At 35.5% G+C, this 23,332-nt stretch overlaps 2 protein-coding genes across 7 annotated transcripts in view; both read right to left on the bottom strand.

Moving 5' to 3' along the window:
• Nucleotides 1-1,000: 1,000 nt before the first annotated feature.
• On the bottom strand, nucleotides 1,001-18,680 carry MYOT (myotilin). Of its 4 annotated transcripts, none has more exons than XM_043912850.1 (10): nucleotides 18,497-18,680; nucleotides 15,360-15,926; nucleotides 11,181-11,355; nucleotides 9,782-9,886; nucleotides 6,849-6,898; nucleotides 5,629-5,761; nucleotides 4,159-4,366; nucleotides 2,462-2,627; nucleotides 1,843-1,976; nucleotides 1,001-1,622 (listed from the first exon to the last, which is right to left on the bottom strand). In XM_043912850.1, exons 2-10 carry the CDS (start codon nucleotides 15,713-15,715, stop codon nucleotides 1,450-1,452), a joined length of 1,500 nt encoding a protein of 499 aa, XP_043768785.1. In that variant the 5' UTR covers nucleotides 15,716-15,926; nucleotides 18,497-18,680; the 3' UTR covers nucleotides 1,001-1,449. The 4 variants fall into 4 exon arrangements, with proteins under 4 accessions (XP_043768785.1, XP_043768787.1, XP_043768786.1 ...); XM_043912852.1 differs by having other exon boundaries at nucleotides 6,849-6,895; XM_043912851.1 differs by having other exon boundaries at nucleotides 15,360-15,804; nucleotides 18,497-18,620.
• A 1,036-nt stretch (nucleotides 18,681-19,716) lies between these two features.
• The window catches only part of LOC122700172 (palladin-like), a 41,364-nt gene continuing 37,748 nt past the window's right edge, over nucleotides 19,717-23,332 (bottom strand). For all 3 annotated transcript variants that reach the window (XM_043912854.1, XM_043912855.1, XM_043912857.1), the window contains 2 exons: nucleotides 23,023-23,142; nucleotides 19,717-22,922 (listed from right to left, as the gene is read on the bottom strand). In XM_043912854.1, the coding sequence (XP_043768789.1) occupies nucleotides 22,678-22,922; nucleotides 23,023-23,142 (365 nt within the window). In that variant the 3' untranslated portion in view covers nucleotides 19,717-22,677. The remainder of the gene's footprint in view (nucleotides 22,923-23,022; nucleotides 23,143-23,332) is intronic.

Raw genomic sequence — 23,332 nt, 5'->3', positions numbered from 1 at the left:
AAGCTTTGCAAAGATGAGATTTGTAAACTAGCTATAGATAGGAAAAACCATGTTTGACTGTAAATTAAGGCATCCACAAGCCCGCCAGAATGTGTGACGGGAGGGGATTCTCCTGTTGGTGAAAACGAAAATAAAAAGGAATAAACTAAAAAGCCCCAGGTTAGCCAGCTGAGAAACTGGTCATGCTGTTTTGAAAGTAAAAAGTAAAGCCGCTTTTTGTTATTCCTCTGAAAGAGATATAGAATAATGTTGATAAAGGCTGTTTCATGTCAGGTAAAAAGGAAAACTAGGCCATACAACAGCAGGGGTCAAAGACTATCAATGATAAAAGGAATAGGAGAGGTCTAGGAGAAGGAAATGGCAACCCACTCCAGTGTTCTTGCCTGGAGAATCCCAGGGACTGGGAGGCCTGGTGGGCTGCCGTCTATGGGGTCGCACAGAGTCGGACACGACTGAAGCGACGTAGCAGCAGGCCTGCAGCCAGTGGAGTAGAGACCTGAGAAAAAGAGGGCTACTGGCCTAACTTAAAGATACACAGGATTTGCCCTTTCCTGTACTGGGACTCTCAGAGGCTGGCAAAATTATGTTTTCTAGAGTAATAGGTTATCTGAACTAGAAATGGAGGAGGAAGCCCCCCTCCCATGTAAGTTTTCAAATTTACATGAACTATAAGAATTAGGCAGAGGGCTGCAGGCTATTTTTAATCCATTGAGCTCGGTGATCTTGAAAAATTAGAAACCTATTTGGTTAAAACAAAACCACAATTACAGGAGAGATAATATCATGCTTTAAGTTATTGTGGTTGCCTTTGAAGTGCAAACATAAAAAGTCTAGTTTTGTATCAGGAGGAATAAACTGAGCTGTGAGCTTCGCCAAGATAAACTGTTCTAGGATATAGTATTGTTGCCCTTCTGGAGCTTGTTATTCATAGGTTTTGCTGAGTGTCACAAACCAGTAGTTTTATCTTAAAGATCTAGACTTTTATGAAGAGGAGACAGTCTGTTTTAAATATTTGAAATTTTATTCTGTTTTGACATAAAACTAAGGAACACTCAGATAATCTATACCATGTTAGTATTCCCATCAGAAAAAAACAGATAAAACAGTATTTAGAAAGCAGTATCAGTAAATCTTATTAAGCATTAGATGTGTTTAAAATGTTGATATTAATTTATAAACTGTAGGTGTGTGTATGACTTAAATGTTAAAATCGCACATTTGTTAAAGATCTTCTACAATTATAAATCCAGATTTTCTGTAGGCTTCACAAACCAGAGAGGTAAATAGAATGTGCAGGAATCAAAGGATAAATGTATTATAAATATATATTAGTTGTGTTACCTAATTAAAGCCATAATCTGTTAATACAGCTATGGATTTATTTCAAAAATTTAATTGAATATATTATTGATAGTGTAGTTGTTGTGTTTTCCAATGTTGGTAGAGAGGTTAAAGTTCTTCACTTTCATAGAGTCCAGATTGAGCTGCCAGCCGCTGAAACTCTCCTTCAGGGTTAAAAGCTTGTTTCACATTCAGACCTTTCCCGTTAAGTGCTAAATATTTGCTGAAAGTTGGTCGGACACGTAACTGTTTAGGAGCTGGAAGAGTTTGGTTTGGACGGGCTGAAATAGATCAAATAAAAGTTAATTTAGAAAACTTGTTCTAAACACAATGGTTGCACTAGGTAGTCGTTATCAGACAGGAAAAGAAAAAACAGAAAACTGACTATGTATGAGAAGAATCCTTCAGATTTTATACTATGCTGGAATTTGTGTTTCTTACTAAATCTCAGTTAAGTTCTTTTTAACACTTGACATAGCACTTTGTAAGAGCGTGACATACCTGTAACATCTAATCTTGTGTTACATGTGGTCACTCCAGCTTCATTAACTGCAGACACAGTATACCATCCAGCATCTTTCTTGTTTACATCTTTTATCAATAAAGTAACTCTTCCAGAGTTATCATGATATAAACTGGAAAAGATAATTACAAGTTGAAAAGTAAAGGAATTAGTTTTTCTGTGAGAATTTACTTATGATGTCTCTGACCTACAGAGTCAGACTAGTAAGAAGAAAAAAAAGCATTTGGAAATTCTGAGTCTGTAGTTAGTCATTGCATAACTGCTGCTTTTGTTGAATTAAACATCCCCCTAATCTTGTTTGTATCATCTATTTCCTTGAGTCATCTTTTATTGTTAGTAAAAAGGTAAATCCTAGCCTACTTTAACTGCTAAATTTCTGATTAGTGGAATCTAGCTTAGTGAGGCTTATCATATTTCTATATATTTTTTAAAAAGTTGAAGTATAGTTGATTTACAATAGTATGTTAGTTTCATTTACATATGTTTTTAAAATTAGACAAATTGAGGTCACAAATGCATGCCATTTATAATTCATTTCAAAGGATAACTGGATTCACCCAAGTACTCTATAGTTAACTCTCAAAATACTTATCCTACCTTATTCGATCAGTGTTGAATTGTACCATTTCATTATTTCTTTTCCAGAAAAGCTTTGGTGGAGGTATAGCCGAGATTTGGCATTCTAGCTTCACTGATTCTCCCTCAAAAACTTTTTTACTCTGTGGTTTGTAGATGAACATTGGTGCTCTTCTATGTTCTTTTGCTACATATTAATAAAAAATTCATGTATTTGAAATATTATAAAAATATTAAGTCAAACCAAAGTATTATGAAGTCTGTATGCTGATATAAAAGTTTTAGAAAGTACTAACAACAGGAATGGAAGGTTTTATGTTTCAACTTCAGTTAAAATAATATGCAGTACTGTTGTATATTGTATTACTATTTATAATTCTAAAACAGTAATATAATGATGAATTGACTTTATAATCATGTTTCATTTGAAGAATTTAAGTTATGTTGTCATCATCTTACCTATAGGGAGACAGACTGAGTGGTGGAAAGAGAGCCAACAACTTGGGTCCAAATTCTGTTTGCCCCACCAGCCATGCACATTGGGGAAATTTTTGTTTAGCTTCTCTGAGACTAAATTTTATTTATTATAAAGTGATATCCAAGTAATAGTGACTGCTGTGCCCACACCGAACAAAATTATGTGAGGATCAGTTGCGGTTATGAATGAAGAAGCACTTTGTAAACTATAAAATAATATACAAATGCCAGTAATTACTATGTCTTTACTTTTCTTCAAATACCTGAGGGAAAAGAGTAATTGGTACTAAATGCTATAACCCTAGCTTTTCTGAAGGAGAAATGAGGAGATTGGATGAATGCCAGCTGAAGTCTTTTTCAGCTCTAACATTATAGTATTTTTGGAGCTATTGGCATAGAAAGGTTTTGCCCTAAGTGTAATCCCTTGAATTCTGTGTGTGGTTTGTGTGTGTTTAAAATTCCCAGATCACTAGTTTTTCCCTTAGTCTGAGGTCCCTTATTATATCATAGAATAATCTTACAGCATTTTCATTCATCTGGGTAGAATACAAATTCAGGATTGCCCATCCTTTAGCTTGATCAAGCTTTTATATAATAAACAGTGAATTACAGCAAAATATCTCTGATGTAGGATGTCTTAAGTCATTACAAATGTGATATATTTAAAGCAGTTAAATAGTAATATTTTAAAACAGGACACAGAAAACTACTAAAAACAAGTTTGAGACATGAGTTTTATTCTACTTGTTTTCTAAAGCAAGTCAGCATATTTTTGTCATAATTAAAGACTACTTTCTGGTTAAAAATGCATAGCCTAAGGCTAAAAGTTAACATTTACTCTTTAATTTTAAGCTATGTGTGATTATAACAACCTGTGAAAATGTGAATCAGATTATTTTAGACTATACACCAGAAAAATGATTAGCTTAAAATTTTTCATTTTAATGTTTAATCTACAAATACTGTATGTCTAAAAATGTAACTGAAGTATACTACCTTCTTTGGTCTGTCTGAAATGTTACCTTATTTCTCTTCCAGAAAAGCTTTAGTGGTAGATTTGTCATTGTAGTTTCTTTGAGTTTCCCTCAACCTCTGCCCACTGTAACTTTTACATAAAAATTGATATTCTACTAGATTCTGTAGTGTAGACATTAACCTTAAATGTAAAGTCTTTTTCAACAGTTTCTTTTTTGATTTGACATGTTTTTAAGGAGCTCTTTGGTATCTCTTTGAAAGCTTACCTAGGACTTCCAGCTGCACAGTAAAGGTGGCTTCTCCTGCTCTGTTCTTGGCAACACATGCATAAGCCCCTGCATCTGAAGCTCTGACCACTTCAAAGATGAGTGAATGAAAACCCTTCTCAGACACTATCATTTTGTGAAAATCATCCGATTGAACTGGTCGTCCATTCAGATACCATGACACATCAGGAGCTGGTAGTCCACTCACCTGGAGAGGGAAATGCAAGACGACAGAATTTTAAATTACAGACCACTGGAACCCCTTTGTCCACTTATGAATTTTAACAATTTAGTACCTGAGTGGGTTTGTGATTAAAAATGCAAAGTACAATCTTATAAGGTATTTTCTTTCAATAATTTTTAGCAAAATAGTAAAAATGATAACCCTTGAAATTAATATATTATTTTTAGACTATCTCAGACCACATCTAGCTCTTTCATATACAACCTCAGGCTCCTTAAGATCTCTTAATTACTATATTAAGGACATTAATTTATGTTATATTGGTTTCCACAAGGAATATGGAAGTCATATGGCTTTTCTGGCTAATGGCAAGTGCAGATGAAGTCCTAGAGACACATATATATGAATCTTGCTAATCTAATTAATAACCTTTCCAAAACAGAGTGTTCTTGAGCTATAGTTCTGGTGTATGAATGACATTTTGTTAAGTGTTTTCATATAAGCCTTAACAATCAAATGTGTACACTGAATTTCACTCATAAGGAATCTGGAAAAATATTTTATGAAGAAAAAGTTCTCCAAAATGATGTTAATAAAAATGTAGGCCTTTCTAATAAGTTATTTTAGCCTGAAGAATTCTTCTAGGCCAAGAGAGGGCAGGGCAGCTTGAATTTCTTGAAGAGGCATTTTACTTAGGAAATCCTATTGTTATGAAAACTTCACTTATATAGGGTATTAGGTGTTTGGCACTATTGTAAGTACCTTATACCTATTTACTCAGTTTATCTTCAAATAGCTTTATGACATTGGTACAAATTTTATTCCCGTTTTACAGGGAAAACAAAAGGGTAGTGATGTTAAATGATTTGTCTCAGGTTACACAGCTGGAAAATGGCAGGGCCAGGATTCTAACCCAGGTAAACTTCTGTATAGTGTTCTTACCCACTATACACACTACTTGGGCTTCCTTGGTGGCTTAGACGGTAAAAAATCTGCCTGCAATGCTGGAGACTCAGGTTCGATTCCTGCGTCAGGAAGATCCCCTGGAGAAGGAAATGGCTACCCACTCTAGTATTCTTGCCTGGAGAATTCCATGGACAGAGGAACTTGATGGTTATAGTCCATGGGGTGGCAAAGAGTCAGACATGATTGAGTGACTAACACACACACATACACACATGCTACTTGTCAGGCTGTGTAGAAAGTTATGAAGAGGAGGAGACATTTTTCAAAACCTAGTATCCCATTGTTAATTTTTCTTCAATATTTTTGAACTTTTTTCTTACTTTGAAGTCCATTCTGCAGAATCTTCCTTCTTCAACTGTCATGTTCTCTGGCACTTGAATGAAACGAGGTGGGTAAAATTTCTCCTGGATTGCATCCTGATCATTCACATCTCCCCTTGAAGATGATCTGCTTCTACAAAAACATTTTAATAATCACTATGCAGAAGAATTGTCATTGCTCTTTCTTTCATGCAAATATAATTTAGCCATCACATTTGAAACCCCAGAGGCTATGCTGTTTGATCTGATAGTGTAGTAACAATGGAGAGAGGCTGCAGAGCTGTATTTATCTGTGGCATATTTGATGACTATTAGAAATGGTAGCAATTTAGAAACATCTGGTACAAATGATACATCTTTGTTTCTTTTTTTCAGTGCCATGAATTGATGAAGAAGCTAATCTATTAAAATGCATGGACAATTCTAGTCACATGCAATGATTGTATAATTAGGATTGGGTTTTCATTATGATAAAGTTTACTCTGGAAACATGGTCCTGGCTTATTTGACCAAGGCATTTAAAAATTTTCCTCTGAGACAGTTGTGATAATTAACAGGTAAAATTTTTTATCGTCATCTTGGATGTTAGAAAATTCACATTGTTTTTCTCTATTGGTTCCAAAGCAGTATAAACATTATTTTCTTTTTTATAGCCATACTTTTTTATTGTGTGTATTAGTTGCTCAGTTGTGTCTGACTCTATGATCCCATGGACTGTAGCTCGCCTGTCTCCTCTGTCCATGGGATTCTCCAGACAAGAATACTGGAATGGATTGCCATTCCCTTCTCCAGGGGATCTTCCCAACCCAGGGATTGAACTTGGGTCTCTCACACTGTGGGCAGTTTCTTTACCATCTAAGCATAGTTAATTTACAGTGTTGTGTTAGCTTGAGGTGTATAGCAAAGTGATTCAGTTATATACAGATATATATTTTTCAGATTCTTTTCCATTATAGGTTATTACAAGACATTGAATATAGTTCCCTATTGCTGTACAATAGGTCCTTTTTGTTTATCTGTTTTGTACCTAGAAGTGTGTATATGTTATCCTAAACTCCTAATTTATCCACCCACCAACCCGCTATCCCCTCTGGTGACACTGTTTTTTATAAAAGGTTTGTAAGAAACTTGAGGATTTTGTAAATATTACATTTTAAAAATATGAACATGTTTTAGGTAGCAAAATACATACTTCTTTAAAATTAAAAACATTTTTTTACCTTACTTGTGATGTAGGAACTTGCAGTCGTGCATGTTCTATATTGTGCTGCTTGAAATTAAAACAAAGTGATAATGTTAACATGCCACTGGTAGCTTGAAATTAAGCAGAATTTAGTAGCTGTAGTTGAAAGGAACATTTCTGTTGTGGTTGTGTTTGTATTGTCATAGATAGTTCTATATATTTAGCTGTTAAGCATTTAAAATATGGTATATTAACCTTCCAGTATTCTAGCAAGAAATCTCTATAGAATTAAGACTATTCAATAGATATGGTTTATGAAAATTAACTAAACTTTGAATTGATGGTGGTTCATTTTTCAAATGACTATTTTTTATGTCAAAGGATGATGAATCCCCCTGGTGTATTTGAAATGGGAGCACATAGTACAGAGTGTCTTTTGGTAAAACAGTAATAGTCATGAAGTCACTTGTGTTGGCAGTAGATAACAGGGTATTATGCCTACTACTCTTAAGTGGCACGAACAACAATAAACACGTATTAGACTGGAAAATACTTTTCTTTTTAGCTCAGGGCACAAAATCTTGATGGACACTCTGGAAGCTATCTGCAGAGCTATGAATAGCCTTTGGAAAACAATATTACTTCCTGCTTAATAAGGATGTATTTAATTTAAGCAACTATCTTTTAGGATTTATATCTGAGCACCAGAAAGTTATTCATATTTGAGGATGAAATCAGGAATTGATGAATATTATAATTAATTGGTAAGGTATTGTGTGCCTGTTTCTCATATTTCATTGTGCTTGGTATAGTGAGAGACACAAAGAAGTAGAAAATATAGTCCTTACCTGGACATATGAAAAACATCTGTATAGCAACATAGCAAATAAATACAGGTAATTTATTTGGGATGAACTTTAATTTTGTTTGTATTTTGTCATTCTAAAGCAAAATTCTTATAACTCTGCAATAATTGTTGGTGAGGCTTTGAGTTTCTCTAAGCAAAATGTCAAAAGAACAGTCAGTATGGCAGAAACCAACACAATATTGTAAAGCAATTCTCCAATTAAAAATAAATCAAATATAAAAAAGAGCAATCAATGAATTTTTTGGTAAAAAAAAATCTACTTAAAATCATAATATCCAAATTAAGTTTTTTACTTTTTCCTGTAGTGGTTTGAATATGTATATAGATTTGTATTCATAGGTATGATATTTTTGGTTATATGTATTGCATTGGCCAAAAAGTTCATTCAGGTTTTTTCATGACATCTTAGGGAAAACACAAATGAACTTTTTGGCCAACCCCATAGTTTGATGACATTTTGTATAATTTAAGTAGACTGTTTGAAGTGTAAGATTTTTCTTTTCTGATTTCATAATATATTTTGCTGCTATCTCTTTTCTTGGTATTATCATCTTCATTTTAAAGTTTTTGAAGAACTGATGAGAAAAACAATACATCCTTGCCCTTGAAATCATACATTGAATTTGTAATATAATGTTATTTTGAGTAACATCATCAATATAATGTTACTTTGAGTTACTTCTTCTTATAGAGATATATTTAGGTCTTATTCTTGCTTTAATCTCCTATTCCAACTCCAGAGCCCAGCACACAGTAGATGGTTCATATGAATTAGTTGAATAAGTGAACATGTGAAGTGTTCAGTAGCTGGGAGAGCTTTAAGTTCTGTCCTCAGGCCCTGGTTACTTGCTGTGCTGGAAAGACCGCACTCTATCCTGTTTAGTAGTCTAGTCACACGTGGTGAAAAAGGGGAGTGTTAGTTACTCAGTCCTGTCTGACTCTTTGTGACCCCATAGACTGTAACCCACCAGGCTCCTCCGTCCATGGAATTCTCCAGGCAAGAATACTAGAATGGGTAGCCATTCCCTTCTCCAGGAGATCATCCTGATCTAGGGATTGAACCTGGATCTCCTGTGTGAATAGTCTACCTGCAACGTGGGGTTCGATCCCTAAGTTGGGAAGATCCCCTGGAGAAGGGAATGGCTACCCACTCCAGTGTTCTTGCCTGGAGAATTCCATGGACAAAGGAGCCTGGTGGGCTACAGTCCATAGGGTTGCAAAGAGTGGGACACAACTGAGTGATTAACACAGAGTCACATTTAATAGAAACAAGCTTATTTTCCTCTTATACTTTAGAAGGATGCTTTTTAGGAGGTTGGAATTCTTGAATGCCTGGTTTCATCCCTTTTGCTCCCAGTTTCTGTGGACTTTTTAGGAAGGACTAAGAGATAACTACAGAAGGAAGACAGGAAGCAATAGCTGTTCATTTTGCCTCTCCAGTGGTACACTTCTCTTTGAGGTTAACTTGTTAAAATAAAATTGGTCAGGAACATGCCTGTGGAATATTCACTTTATGTTCTCCATAAAGTTAATCCCTTCTTGGAAAGGATGCTTTTGTTAGTCCTGGAGCCATTATTCATAAAGTTTTTGTTGTCTGTTTTGTTTTTAATAAGCATTTCAAAATACATGGAACATGTCAAAGGAATTAGATGTTTCATTAGTTCACGAGTTTATTTTAAAACTTTGAAATGATAAACAGCTTATGAGAAAAGGTTGCAATTACTTTCTTTAGAGTTTTAACTTCCGTCCTGTTAAAGATTTACAACTCATAATTTTTCTGTCCATGTAGACGTTGTAGGGAGAGTCCTAGGTCTAACTGACCCCTAAATGTCCAGATGAAAAGTGACACCATTAGCCTTCTGGTGTTTTGACTTTGTAACATTTCATATGGAGATATTAGAACCACCAGAAAATAGGGTAAAGTTAAAAAATTTTTGTGTATGTATTCAACTAGTTATGGCCTGTCCTTTTTTATATCTAATGCAGCATGGAAATAATTGACTTTTGCTTCAAATGCTATTTATAAATATTTAGAAAAACATAAATCTAAAAATCACATGAAAGAAAAGTGCTCCAGTTAGATAAAGATTAGTTTAATTTACCTGTGCTGAATCTTGTGCCTCACTGTCATTTTGACCTTGAAACACAGCAGCTGCATTCTGTGGTCCTAGCAATCTGCGAGCCATCTTCTCCTCATACGTTAGCCGCTTTAAAGAAAGAATCATAAAGGAGATAGTAATGAGATTTAATAAAAGTTGTTTATATGATTTTGCCTTAAAACCACCAAGAATTATAACAAAGAAACATGATTATGCCTATTGAATGATAGATACTATATTTTTAAGAAAGCATTTTCTTTCATTCAAAGCATTTCCACTTCCTTCATCTGTAAATATTCATCTCTGTTTTCTAGGAAAGACAAGCTTTGTTGTTGTTCAGTTGCTAAGTCATGTCTGATGCTTTGCGATCCCATGAACTACAGCACACCAGGCTTCTCTGTCCTTCACTATCTTCCTGAGTTTACTCAAACTCATGTCTTTTTTTTTCTTTCAAAAAGTCCAACCAGTCCTAATGAGATGGATGAAACTAGAGCCCATTATACAGAGTGAAGTAAGCCAGAAAGATAAAGAACATTACAGCATACTAACCCATATATATGGAATTTAGAAAGATGGTAACGATAACCCTATATGCAAAACAGAAAAAGAGACACAGAAATACAGAACAGACTTTTGAACTCTGTGGGAGAAGGTGAGGGTGGGATGTTTCAAAAGAACAGCATGTATACTATCTATGGTGAAACAGATCACCAGCCCAGGTGGGATGCATGAGACAAGTGCTCCGGCCTGGTGCACTGGGAAGACCCAGAGGAATCGGGTGGAGAGGGAGGTGGGAGGGGGGATCGGGATGGGGAATAAGTGTAAATCTATGGCTGATTCATATCAATGTATGACAAAACCCACTGAAATGTTGTGAAGTGATTAGCCTCCAACTAATAAAAAAATTAAAAAAAAAAAAAAAAAAAAAAAAAAAGTCCGAACAAATTTTTTGGCCAATCCAATAGTGGATTAAAGGCACATAGCAGTACTGTTTCAGATATCAGTGACTAATAATACAATGTGTAAAATAAGAAATGTAGCTGTTTTCCATCAGTAGTATATACCAAAGTACATGAAGAAGTCAGGTTGACAGTATTTCTCATTAGTTATTTGGTCATCAGATGTTTTTATGGAAGGGCAACGCTTAAAACAAAATTTGAATTAAATCATTCAGGTTGTTTCTTTTTTTTTTTCCCATTTGCTTCATTTTTTACTACTGAACTCCTAGAAGGGATTTCATGCAGAGAAATACAGAATAGGATCCAAATATTCCCTCTTCTTAGATAATCCTATCCCTTGCTGATTATATGGGCATAGCTCTGTGAGACAGAAACAACTCTCTTACTGAGATAAGATTTTATAGTTCTACTGTCTTTTTATACAAAATAGACATCTTGCTTACTTGGTTTCCATTGTGAAGAAGGCTGTCCTTGCATTTTAGTTTTCTCTCCAAATCTTGAATAAGAGCTTCTTTTGATCCTTGTATTTCGTGGTCAGGAGTCCTTGGTGTGAGCTTAGCATTTGCATTTTGGTATGACTTAACATTTACAGGTTGGCCTACTGAGGGTTGTTGATAGCTTTAAAAAGAAAAAAAGATTAAAAAAAATCTTTAAGAAGTGGTAAAATAGAATTGGCATCTTTTTGTCAGTCACCTTTAGGTAGGTTGAATTTACCACTTAGTATTGCTGGTGTTATTAAAATACCAATTGCCTTAATAACAGTCAAGAAGAATTTTATAGGAATGGTTACCAGCTGTTTTTTTCTTTTCTTTTTGTCTTTGCAAATGAAAATTAAGTAGCAGGAGGAGCAATTTAGATTAGACATAAGAAGAATGTTTTTCCCTGACGATCTTCCCTAAAGAAGTGAGAGTGAGTCCGGTAAGTGGCAACGTGAGGGCTCTTCCAATATTCCAGTTGAATTTCCTAAGTTTGATTTATGGGTAGATAGTAAGCATTAGTGTACTGGAGCTGACTCATATGGGCTTAAGAAAATGATTTTTAGTGTCTCTTCCCAACTCACTGTGATCTCATGTTGAAAGTCTGAAATTGATTGGTGGGAATATATACACTAGGGAACTTGGTTAGTACCACAATTACCACCTTCCAGAGCTGATCGTTAAACATTTACCAGCATGACTACTGGTGTTCAGTGAATATTCTCTTGCATTGAATTGAATTTACAGTTTATATAATCTCTGGCTTTAATTTCTACTTCCTATTAATTTCATATTCTAGATATCCAAGTATGGCACTATATAACAACTTCTTAAAGTAATAGTTTCTTTAATGTTGCTAAAATGATTTTTAGAGAAAGATGATTAGAGGAGGAAGGAGAAAGAAATGTAAACTGAGAAAAAAGGAAGTCTAGAAAAAAACAAGTTTGAATGGCATTTGAATAGCTTGGTTTAAATCCTTATTTCAAATTCCAGTCCTAAATTATATTCTAAGACGTCCTTGCACCTCTCAGAGTTTCCCTGCTCATTCTGATAGAGGGCAGGGGTGGTGTTTAGGGAGTCCTGTATTTTTAGATCTGTTAGGTAGCTCATGCTTTTAACAGAGTTTGTTCATATTTTACCTAGTTTATTTACTTAGGGTGCTGCAGGTGCTAGCTTATACCCATTTAGTATAATAGATATTATATTATGTGGGAAAATGGGCCACTGCCCTCTGAATATTTTGCCATTATCATAATAAACATTCTCCAGATATCCAGATGAGGAAGCCTTGGTCTGTTCTCCGGTATGTTCCTGTTCAAAAATTCTCAAGGATCATTAAAAGAACTTGTAAGCTAAGGGGAAATATATTTCCTCTGAGTGGAGCCAGAATTTTAATTTTTGCAGACTGGGGACTTGGTTAGTAATCTCTAGATTGTAAATATACTGAGGGGAAGAAAGATGTTTTATTACTCACTGTTGTATTATTTATATCTACTAACCCAAAGCTTTCAAAATAGTGAGGTGATACTATTAGTTCAATGAATGAATATTTTTCATTGTATTCAAGATACTCTATTGAAAGTTGAATATATACGTTTTCCCTTGTTGTATTCCAGATATTCAGGATTGCCTATTATCAATCCTCAACAAAAGTCTGATTTGTTCAGTGAAGTAAATAGCCAAACAAAATGTTTAAGTAAATAGTAAGGTGATTTTGTTTTAAGATTGAATTCCCAGGTCAAAGTGTTAAAATTCCTTTGGTTTTATAGATCTGCTATTTCTTCAAATGTATGAAGTTAGAATAGTCTGCCTGGGTTTTTTTTTTTCCTTTTTTTTCTTTTGAGCTAGCCTGCCATTTTTTAAAAAAGTTACATGTGTTTGGTAAAGTGAATTAACATTAAATAATAATTTTGTCAAACTGTCATATTATAGTGTAATATGTCTGAGAAATCCTAAAGGACTGTTAAAACCAAGGCTGAGAATGACTTATATGTATTTATGTAACTTCAGTCACTTTGTTCACTGAATACCTGAGTTATTACCATCTTAACATGGTTTAAGGGTTAGGACTTGCTATCTGTTCATAATTAGAAACTAACGTTATACTTGCATGGTGCCTTATAGGGTTTTCTCCCCCTAACATTAATCACCCAAATCCTTACTTTCGTTATAGATCAACATACTGAATCACCTAGCAGGTAAGGTAGTCATGCTGAATGTCACACAGCAAGCTTTTTGAAAGGAGTACTTAAAGAATTCCTCTAAATTTCCAGTCTGTTGGTTCAAGCAAATGTATGAAACGTTTGCTTAAGGGTTCCTTACTGATGAAAAGCTAACTAAAGCTTTCAAGCTTCTCTAGGTCAGAATCCAAGGAATTATTTTGGAAGACAGGGCAAACTTAAGCCCATCATAACAATGAGGGAGTTGTGCACAAATGTTCAAAGGGCCAGAGCTTTCCACCCTGTGCAGCTGGACACTGCATGGGTATCAAGTGGCTGTGGGAAGATTAAAAGAGTTATCTATGATTGCTGAAAATGGAACAGCTAAAGCTGGATCTCTGATCTCTAGTTTGGGGTCCTTCTGTGCTTTATTTCTCATCCTCTCCATTTCATCCTTTTTTCCTGTCTTTAGTTCTATGCACGGAACTAAGTGCATGGTCATGGCTCGCTGGTATTTATTTGATGGCCTTCTTTTCTGGACAGGAATTTGGAATAGGATTAAAGACTTTACTAAGAAGAATATAGTAGTCAGAAAAGGTTATTTGAGATTTAAATATGCTTATACAGGAAATTTAGAAATAATTGAAAGCTAGATGGAAAAAGATTATCTGGGTAAAATGTAACTAAGAAAAATCTACAATGTGTGATAATGGGTATAATGGAAATTTGGGATGGAAGAGGAGGAGAGAGCTCTTAATTCCTGAAGGCATCTTTTAAAATTATTAGGCCAAACCTGTGAGAATACCTTTTTGTAGGTCAAAATTTTTATCAGCCATTTCAGATGGTTCTACCTAGTATCTACAGGATTCTAACAAATGTGTTTGGCTTTCTTGGTTTTTATTTTTAAAAATATTGAAAATTTTTCTTTGCAAGTAGATTTGCTGTGGTTAGATCACTAACAATTGGAATCTCTTGAAAAATTAGCCTCTAGAGAAAACTGAGAGAAATTAGCAAGAATTACAGCTTATCTGTTGATAAGCCTGTAACCAACAAAACATATTCCATCAGTTTTTCAGATGCTTCTGATTTAATTCTCTTGATGTTCTAGCCAGCTGAGGAATAGGAAAACTGATAGCCCAAAGTTTGCATAAGCACAAAGTATTTAGTTCATGTTTTAAAAAAAGCACAACCACTATGTCCTTCTTCATATCAGTTTCTCCTTGGACAGTTTTAGGGCTGTGGAAATAGTACATGCTTGCATAAGTCTGCAGGTATTCTTCCCTGTATTTAGATTGGTCCGACCAGTTTGAACAAAGTGTGGTTTTAATGATCTTCGAAACTTTAAGGTCACGAACCTTTATCTATTCAAGCCTTTTTTTTCCGATCATTGGGAAAATTCACATACTTTAGTGTCTGAATCCCATATTTTCTTTTTAGCCAAGTGGATATTCAGGATCAGAGGGGAAGATGGATAGTAAGAAAAGACTAAAACTGAGAAGAAACTTAATAGCCTCTGCTTATGTGAGAGGAAATCCTATCTGAAGAAGAGCAGACAGGTGTTCACCTCAGCTAAGCTTAGAACCAGAGTGATCAAATTTACAGCATGAGGAACTTAAAGCTGGGGAAATAGTTCACTGTTCTTGGGTATGTTAGAACTTTTTTTTTTTGAAGATGGAAAATAATAGGTGAGTAATTGTATAATATGAAGTAATAGGTGATTTGGGTTTAACTCAACCTGGACACTGGAGAATGGGTCAGATGACTTATTACCAGTACCCTGGTTCAAGATGTTCCAGGAGAAATACGGAATGAGACCATGAGGTCACATTGACTTTTTAGATAGTGAGGAATGACGTACATAACCCATGCCTCTTCTCCCCCCAGATACTAGCTCCCAGGATACACAGTTCTATCTAACTCTCTCTCTCTCTTTATATATATATATATATATATATATATATTTTTTTTTTTTTTAAAGCTCACTTACTTGGAGTCCACAGTGGAAGGGATTTTACTGCTGCTGTAATCAGACTGTGATGGTAATATGGAGCTGAGGAAGCTGGCTGGAGACTGGTTATAAGTAGCTGTAACCCTTTGGCCTGGGTTGGAGCCAGTAAGCTGCTGAGGAGAAGCAGGGAAAGCAGAGGAGGACATAGTGATGTGAGAGCTCACAGTTGAGGAGGCAGAATATCTTTGCTCTGTGCACTGGCGGGGTTGGATGGTAATGGAAGACTGTTTGGTCTGGCTAGAGTAGCTGGAGATTTCCGGTCCGGGAGGCTGAAGTCTGGAGCCACATGGATTTTGGGATTGGATGAAGTGTTTTGGACGTTCGTAGTTAAACATGTTTAGCTGGTTTATGGAAGTTGAAGGCAACTTATTATTGTAATGACTTGCTCCTGAAGGGGTGGGGTCCTGAATCTGGGTCTGCAAGCCTGGAATTACAGAAGGTTGCAGTGAATCAGAAGCGACCTTGGTCTGTGCCTCCTTGTTGAGATCCTGGGAATACAGTGCTCCTGGCTTTGATGGAGTGGCCTTCTCTTGAAGAATATTGTTCCTTCAAAAGAAGAAAGTGATTCAGTTACAGTATTTGCATAAAAATGGTACTGTTTAAGATCTTTAGGAGTTTATGTGCTTTTTTTTTTCTCTTAAAGCTTATGTGCTTTCAAAGTCATCTCAAGGTGGAACTTTTCTGGCTCATAGACTTTCCATTCCTTTATGTGTTGTCTTTGCACAAATGACTTCCACTTGAGAATAAGAAAAAATAATTCATTAGTGTTTGCTTACCTCTGGGTGATTCTTCAAGCACACCTGGGGGCTTCAAGATGTAGGAAAAGTTTTGATTTTGAGTTTGCCAGGTGTTTGTTTATGAAAAGAAAATTTGTGATGTTGCTCAGTGTGATAATTTTATTTCATGTTTAGCTTTTGACCAAAGCCTGCAGTTTCATTAGCCACAGAGAGTTACTGATTTTAAATTATTAGCAGTTAAATATATTAGCTTCTATTCAGTTTGAATTCTTCCCATTGCTCATCAGTACCAATGAACAGCTCTTCTGATGCACCATTAATTCACGTCTTGGTGATCTGTGATGAATGACATGGTCAATCAAGGCGAGCAGCGTGCTTCTTTTCTAAAGAACATTACTGTCCATATTTGCTCCTTCATCCTTTTACAGTTTCACAAAGTACAGCAAACATCTGTACTTCACTGTTGTCAACCGTGAGTGGATTTCATTTTACCTTATAATTCACTGCCTCTTTTTCTCCCTTTGATTCCCGATTGACCATAGTACCAAACTAGATGATAATTAAGGAGTGACTGCATTCATGTATCTCTCTGTATGTATATAAGTTACTGTATTCCAGAACCCTTTGTAGTTTTTGTTATTTTTTGATTTTATTATCTAGTCATTGGTCTTGCTGTTCTCTTAATTATTTGGTTTCCCTTTAAATTATTTTTGTGTTTAGTATGTATTTTAGACTAAATTTTGAAATTGCTTTCATTCCTGTATTATTTTTTCTTTTGAAGTGGCAAACGGGATGTACAGAAGGAAGTAAGACAGCTTTGAAGCTAGCCTATACTTTTCCAAGAAAAGATGGCTGCCATTTCTCTTACTTAACTCTGCACTGGCACTCCTGACCTTTGACAGTAGGTCCCCATTTTTCCTTTGATGAATCATTTGCCCCTAAAATCAGCCTCAAAGAAATATTTTCACATGATTTTTTCCATTAGTATGGTAAATCTGGGAAGGACTATATATATACTTTACACAAAAAGACAGCCCCATAAATTGTTTTAACATTGATTCTGTCTTTATTCAAAATATCAAGTAATTTAGTTCAGAATATGTTTAGTTTGTTTCATATAGTATAAACCAACACTGAGGTAATGATAAATCAAACCTTTAGGTAGTAAAATTAACCAAATTGTCATAATTGAATCATAGTCTTATGATTAATTTCCTCTCGTGAATAAAGTATCATTTTTAATGAAAAATTTCTAAACCCATCACCTTGATTCTCAGGTTGTATGTATAGTTTAGAGTTTAAACAGTTTTAGGAAAGAACAAAAATGCAACTAAACAGTCAAGAGAAAGATTCTATTGAAAAAGGCACGTAAAAAGTCATACATTTCTTAATTTTGAGTTTATGAACACAAGCACATTCAACTAGGGTGCATTTTAGTAATTAAGTATATTAAGCCTTGAAATTACTGGAGAAAAACATCCAAAAGGAGGCTTTAATTAGATACTCTTAAAAAAAGAGACTATTTCAAGGCAAGTAGTTTTATAGTTATGGGTTTACTCCATTGCAGAATTGAATCCAGTGTTTGATTTTAAATTCCTTTGTGGGCCAACAGATCATTCAGGTTACTTTCAAATAGCAAGGAATAAACTGTTAAACAAATAGCCAGTAGATATTTTCCAGAAAGTTCCTTGTTTTTCTTTATGTGTATTTTTAGAATGTCAACTGTCTTGTACATTTTGATATCAGCTTACATAGTTAACAATTACTGTTATTTTTTTAAAAAATTCAATTAAAAATATGTTCTTTCAAACATTTCATTTTCATGTCTGAAAAAAATTTTGTACAGATGTTCATGCAGATAACTTTGGAAGGCTTTTCTTCGTGTTTGTAGTTACTGTTCAACAGTCAGTTCTATAATCCTTCTGTTTTATGACAGTATCATTTTATTCCAAACAATGTTAAATAAATTACAGAGATTTTATGAATAAAGTTCTATTAACACTCCTGTTTAGAAAAATCTTAACTTTCCCCCCATCTCTAATATACCACAAACTTAAACAGAAAACTGAGGATATTTTGAAGCTTCAAAATAGGACATTGCACAGTTACAGTTAGGCCAGGTGTCCTTTTTTCAAAGAAAACTGATGACTGAAAAATAATGACACACAATTATCTTTCCTTCTACTTTTTTTAATGCCTTATAGTTTCAGTGGAATGAACAGGCCTCATTCTTTTCAAATCTTTGTATAATGCCATTATGATCTTGTGGCTTTTGAACTTTTTATCTGAAGATCACCTTTTACATACTGTTCTGATTTGGACAAAAAACAAAAACAAAACCCAAAACCTGAAGCAGGAATAAAGAAGGGACTGACTTACCCGAGTTCCAGAGAGAGCCAGCTGGGTTAAAACTACTACTAAAGGGAAGGAAGAGGCATCCCCTTCCCTCGCGGACTAATCTAGTGGCTCTGTGCTTAGTATTATAGCACCACTGACTTTTATCAGCTGCCAAGCAGTGACATCTGATGTGCTTGCCTGTCCATCTACCTATGCTGGCATGTCAAAGTAAGAGTCCATGATCTAAACAATATCTCAGATGTCTTAGTGATATTTAAGGAGTGGGATTACATGAGCTTCTCTTGCAAGCCTCTTTATTTTAGATGTGAACTTAGACTAGGATCTTTAGCAAGCTCATGTAGGGGGGACAGCAAAGAACTGGGAAATGGGAAAAGGCGTAGAGAAAACTCATTTTCTTTTTTTGTGATTGGAGCTTTGATCTTCCTTGTTGAAAAAAGGACTGAAAGGGAAATAGTATTCTAAGACTGACATTCTGACTACTAAGACTTCTCCAGAAATAAGACCACTGATGGATGGGCTTCAAATTGATTTCTGTTAAATAGCTATTCATCTGAAGACCTCTTTTTTCCTCTCTTGCCAAATGGAAGGAAGGGTGGAGTGGTATTCAAGCAGTTTATTTCAAGAGAGGGAGTGTGTCTAGGCAAAGGCAAGAGAGCAGAATGATGGTGTCATGTCACTGGGAAGGTGGGGAAGTGGAAAAACATGATTTGGTCTATATAGCAAGTTCTCTGAATCTGTATGGCATACAGATCCTTGACCTTATACCTTTGTACTTTTATTCTAAAAGAGTTGAAACACTTAAGAAACTATCCATCAAGCAGTGTTTACAATTAGGGCTCTGTCCTGTAGCTTTCTGTATCTCCCTTGCTCCTTATAGTTACACAATTTCCTTTCTCTTTTCACCAAGGAGACCATCTTAGCCTTTTATGTTTCCATTTTTGTGTATGTGTGTGCAGAGAAGTATTAATTAGGAAGAAAGCTTCAGATCAACAAGAGGTGGTAGAGAGGGGTAGGTGATGTGAGGATCAGGCTAATCGAGTGGAATTATCCATATTTAGTGGCTTTAGCTTTGGTATAGTTCTGTTGTTTAAAACATAATTATTTATTCCCCTCCCTCATGGTCTTAGAAAAGGCCCTGATGCTGGGAAAGATTGAGGGCAGGAGGAGAAGGGGACAGCAGAGGATGAGATGGTTGGATGGCGTCACTAATTCAATGGACATGAGTTTGAGCAAGCTCCGGGAGATGGTGATGGACAGGGAAGCCTGGCGTGCTGCAGTCCATGGGGTCGCAAAGAGTTGGACACGACTGAGCGACTGAACAACAGCCCTCATGGATACTCCAGCCTTGATGTAATTGCCATGTACATCAGGGTCCAACAAATAGATAATTGAGCACAAATAAGCCACTTAAAATTCTTCACAGCTGACCATGTAGGTGTATATTCCTTTGGTGTTCAGAGAAAGTTTGATGACAGCCACCTTAGTAGAAAAAGCATTACTTAGTAGAAAAAGCATGCTGGACTTGATGAATAGGCATTTGCTTACTTATTGTAAGGAGTCTTATTGTAAGTATTATTATAAGGAGTCACCCAAAATATTTCTCCATTCCTGCTCATTGATATTTCAGTTTACCTTAATATGGGCAAAGCCTTCAATCCAAATTAGACTTAAAATGTAGTGCAAGTCACAATAAAAATAACAAGAATAGCAGACACATATTAGCCTTTAGTTTGAGCAAGACCCTAATCTAGGCACTTTAAATGTGATATATGTGATTGATACTTGATTCTTCCCAAGAACAGAGCTTCATTGAGATATGCCCTACCAGCCAAGTGTGGTAGATGCCCAGGACAAACTTAAATCCCCAATTTTGCCAAGGGCAGATTCTAAATGTTCCATAGTTGAGGAAGAATTTTAGTTTTTATTTATTCTTTATCATTTACACTTTTCCTCTTCTTTCCCCTTGACCTTTGTAAGATAAACTTTCATTATAGTGTGGTAGCTCCCTGGTACATTGAGGCTAAGGTTCTTGCTACAATTAGGGGATCAAGAGATGGTTTTGGAAAGGTAGATAAGATCTTTTATAACACCATTCTCAAAAGTTAAGGGTCTATATTCAGTAATTTACCATGAATCTGTTTTTCTGCCTTTTAATATTTGGTGTGCTTTTTAAAATGGTGTTTTATGTTTTCTCACAAATATGGCTGTTTGAATGATTTGGTGCTTATTTGAGAAAAATCATCCTAAAGCTGAAAGAATTAAGATATCTGGTGGGTGAACCATATTCCAGCCTACCCAGTAAAGACAACTTTCCCATTTCTGTCTCTAAATTATCAGTAAGGGCCTCTAGTAAATCATTCTAATACCTCCCAAGATGTATGTAACTTCCTACTGTTGCAGGTGTTTCCTACTGAAATATTTCCTGCTACATGTCCAGGAAATTCCTTCTTGCCTCATCATCAGGGGGTAGCTGTTTAACTGTCACTCATTCATCTCTTGTTTTTTAAAATGCGAAGTATATATGTGACTGTAAAAATGGTGCTTTGAACTTCTGACCTTCTTCAGAGGTCAGATGTGTGTATGAGACTAATTTCTATCCTTCTCAGCTATATCGATTGAGAAGGAAAATGTCCTATTGAAGATGAAAGGACAAAAGAATGAAGAATGTTTTATTCATTTTCAGATTATGCATTAATCACTCTGATTTTTGAAGTTCTGCACAGCCATATAGCAAAAGGGAATCGCCTTGGAGCAGTGGACTCAGTCTTATTCTTCTCAAGAAATAATGGTGGATACTTCACTGGATTTGGAGTCAGACAGTACAAATGATAGTATTAATTTGGTTAATGCTCTGCAGCTTTATAGACGCATTAACCTTTTTATTATCTATTTTGGAGACCTGAGTGTAAGTACTCACTCTACTGCATATCTCTGAACTTTAATAAAGTGAAAAACAAAGATAGTATCTGTTTTACTAAATCAGTGTTGCAGAGACTCAAATGAAACAAGAAATCCTACAGTGGACTATTTTGTGGTATAATGTATCTCTTCAACTAGGTTTTTTTCTGAGGAAGGGACTCTTTATTACTTATTTATCTTGTCTAGGAGAATATAGCTCTTGGTAGACATCCAGTAAAAACCTGCTAACATTCATGGAATGTTTTACCTGATAATTGTCCCCACAAATGATTTTATTAATGAAAAAGATAGTCTTATATGAAAGATACTAATAGTAAATTCAAGGCCTTTTTAAGTCCTAAAGGCTCACTGATAAACACAGGTACTTATGGAGAAAAACTGTGGATGTGAGTATTGACCATTTTACCAAGGCACAGAAACTGACAAACATATACAGTGTGCTTAATAAGTGTTTGTTGAATAAATTGCAGTCTTATTTATTTTTCCACACACTCATTCTTCCTTGATCCTGTGAGGAATCTATTTATAGGGGTAGCTACTGCCCAGACGACTGGTGATCCCATTAAGCTAAGGGGATTCCAGGAGACCAACTGAGAATTCACAGTTACAGGCTATTGGTGGAGATAACACTGACCTGCAGCGAAGTAATAGTTCCTATTTATTGAATTCTTACTATGTATTTCACACATTGTTCCAGGTCTGTTAGTCTCCAAAGACTTTTAGGTATCAGTTTTTAGGTTTTTAAAAAATCAGTACTTTGGTTTGAGGTTTGTGTTTGGGGGCTGGGGATGGTGCTGACTGTGTTGTTTTAAATGCACAGCCTACTTGGCACATTCACGTACTGATATATCTTTCTGTTTATACTTTTGTCCTTTATATGCAAGGACAATTGTGTCTGTATTCTAAGACTAACCATGTAGGAATCTGTATCACAAAATGTTTTACCTATTTGTATTGAGATAGGACATTGAATTATAATTTGGGAAAAGACTCCATTCTTCAGAAACTTTTGCTATTTCAGTGTTGTTGTTTTTTTTTTTTCCCCCAATAAGTCTCTGTAGCAAACCCTTAAATATGTATCTAAGACTTATTATTTCTTCCTATTTCTAAAACTTACATGACTTACTGTTTCAGCCTTGGTGAAATGCATGATGGAGATATGACAGAGGTAAAGTGATTCGTCCATGCAAGCTTGCCGAGGGCAGGAGCTTTGTCACATTCACTCTTCTTTATAGAGAGCCAAGAACGTTTGCTGGATGTGTGAATATTAGGTCTGTCTGCCCTTACCATTGTGGTTGTAGCTCAGAGGAATTTTCATTGATGGTGCAGAACTCCTCCTTTGGAACCTGGATTTCACGTTCATTGTGACTGGCTGTTTCAGGAATAGTTGGCATAAGGTTTATTGGAGTATTGTCTAGATTTTTATCCTTTGTGTGGCTGTCACTGCGCCAGGGAGAGGAGACCAGTTTTGGAGGAAATTTTCTTGTGGGTGACTTTCGAGAACCCTCTGATTTCTCCACTTTTCCTTCTGAAAAATAGAATTAGTCACCAGTTCAGATAGAAACAGAGAGAATCTTCCTCTTGGCTCAGGGCTGAATTTGAGCAGGGTGATCCTGAGGAGTAATTACCTGGAGAAACAAAGAGTCTTGCTGTGGAGACTGCAGTCCCAGCCTCATTTTCTGCAATGCACTTGAAGTCTCCAGAATCTTCAGGAAATGCTTCTGTGATAATTAAGGTGCACACTTCCTCTGGAAAGGGGAGAGATTCAACTTGAACAGAGTATAATTAGGTGCCCCAAATTAACAGTGTGGGAGGATATCAGGGAGAGTAGGTATTGGGAATAAATAGTGTATTCCTGAGATTAAAAAAATCCCTCTGATTACATTTTTGTCTTTGAGTGGGCTCATGAAGATAAATCCTAAAAACGCAACCTAAAGT

This window comes from Cervus elaphus, chromosome 9 (genome assembly GCF_910594005.1).
Source record: "Cervus elaphus chromosome 9, mCerEla1.1, whole genome shotgun sequence".
Lineage (NCBI taxonomy): Eukaryota > Metazoa > Chordata > Mammalia > Artiodactyla > Cervidae > Cervus > Cervus elaphus.
Note: the sequence above shows the minus strand (reverse complement) of the source record. Positions and strands in the feature narration are given on the sequence as shown.

Excerpts from the sequence above, each read along its gene's own strand:
- MYOT (XM_043912850.1), bottom strand. The coding sequence starts at position 15,715 with ATGTTTAACTACGAACGTCCAAAACACTTCATCCAATCCCAAAATCCA. Across the intron at positions 9,887-11,180 it reads TTCTTCACAATGGAAACCAA|CGGCTAACGTATGAGGAGAA; the intron begins GTAAGCAAGATG and ends CTTTCTTTAAAG. Across the intron at positions 2,628-4,158 it reads TGTGCAGCTGGAAGTCCTAG|CAAAAGAACATAGAAGAGCA; the intron begins GTAAGCTTTCAA and ends ATTAATATGTAG.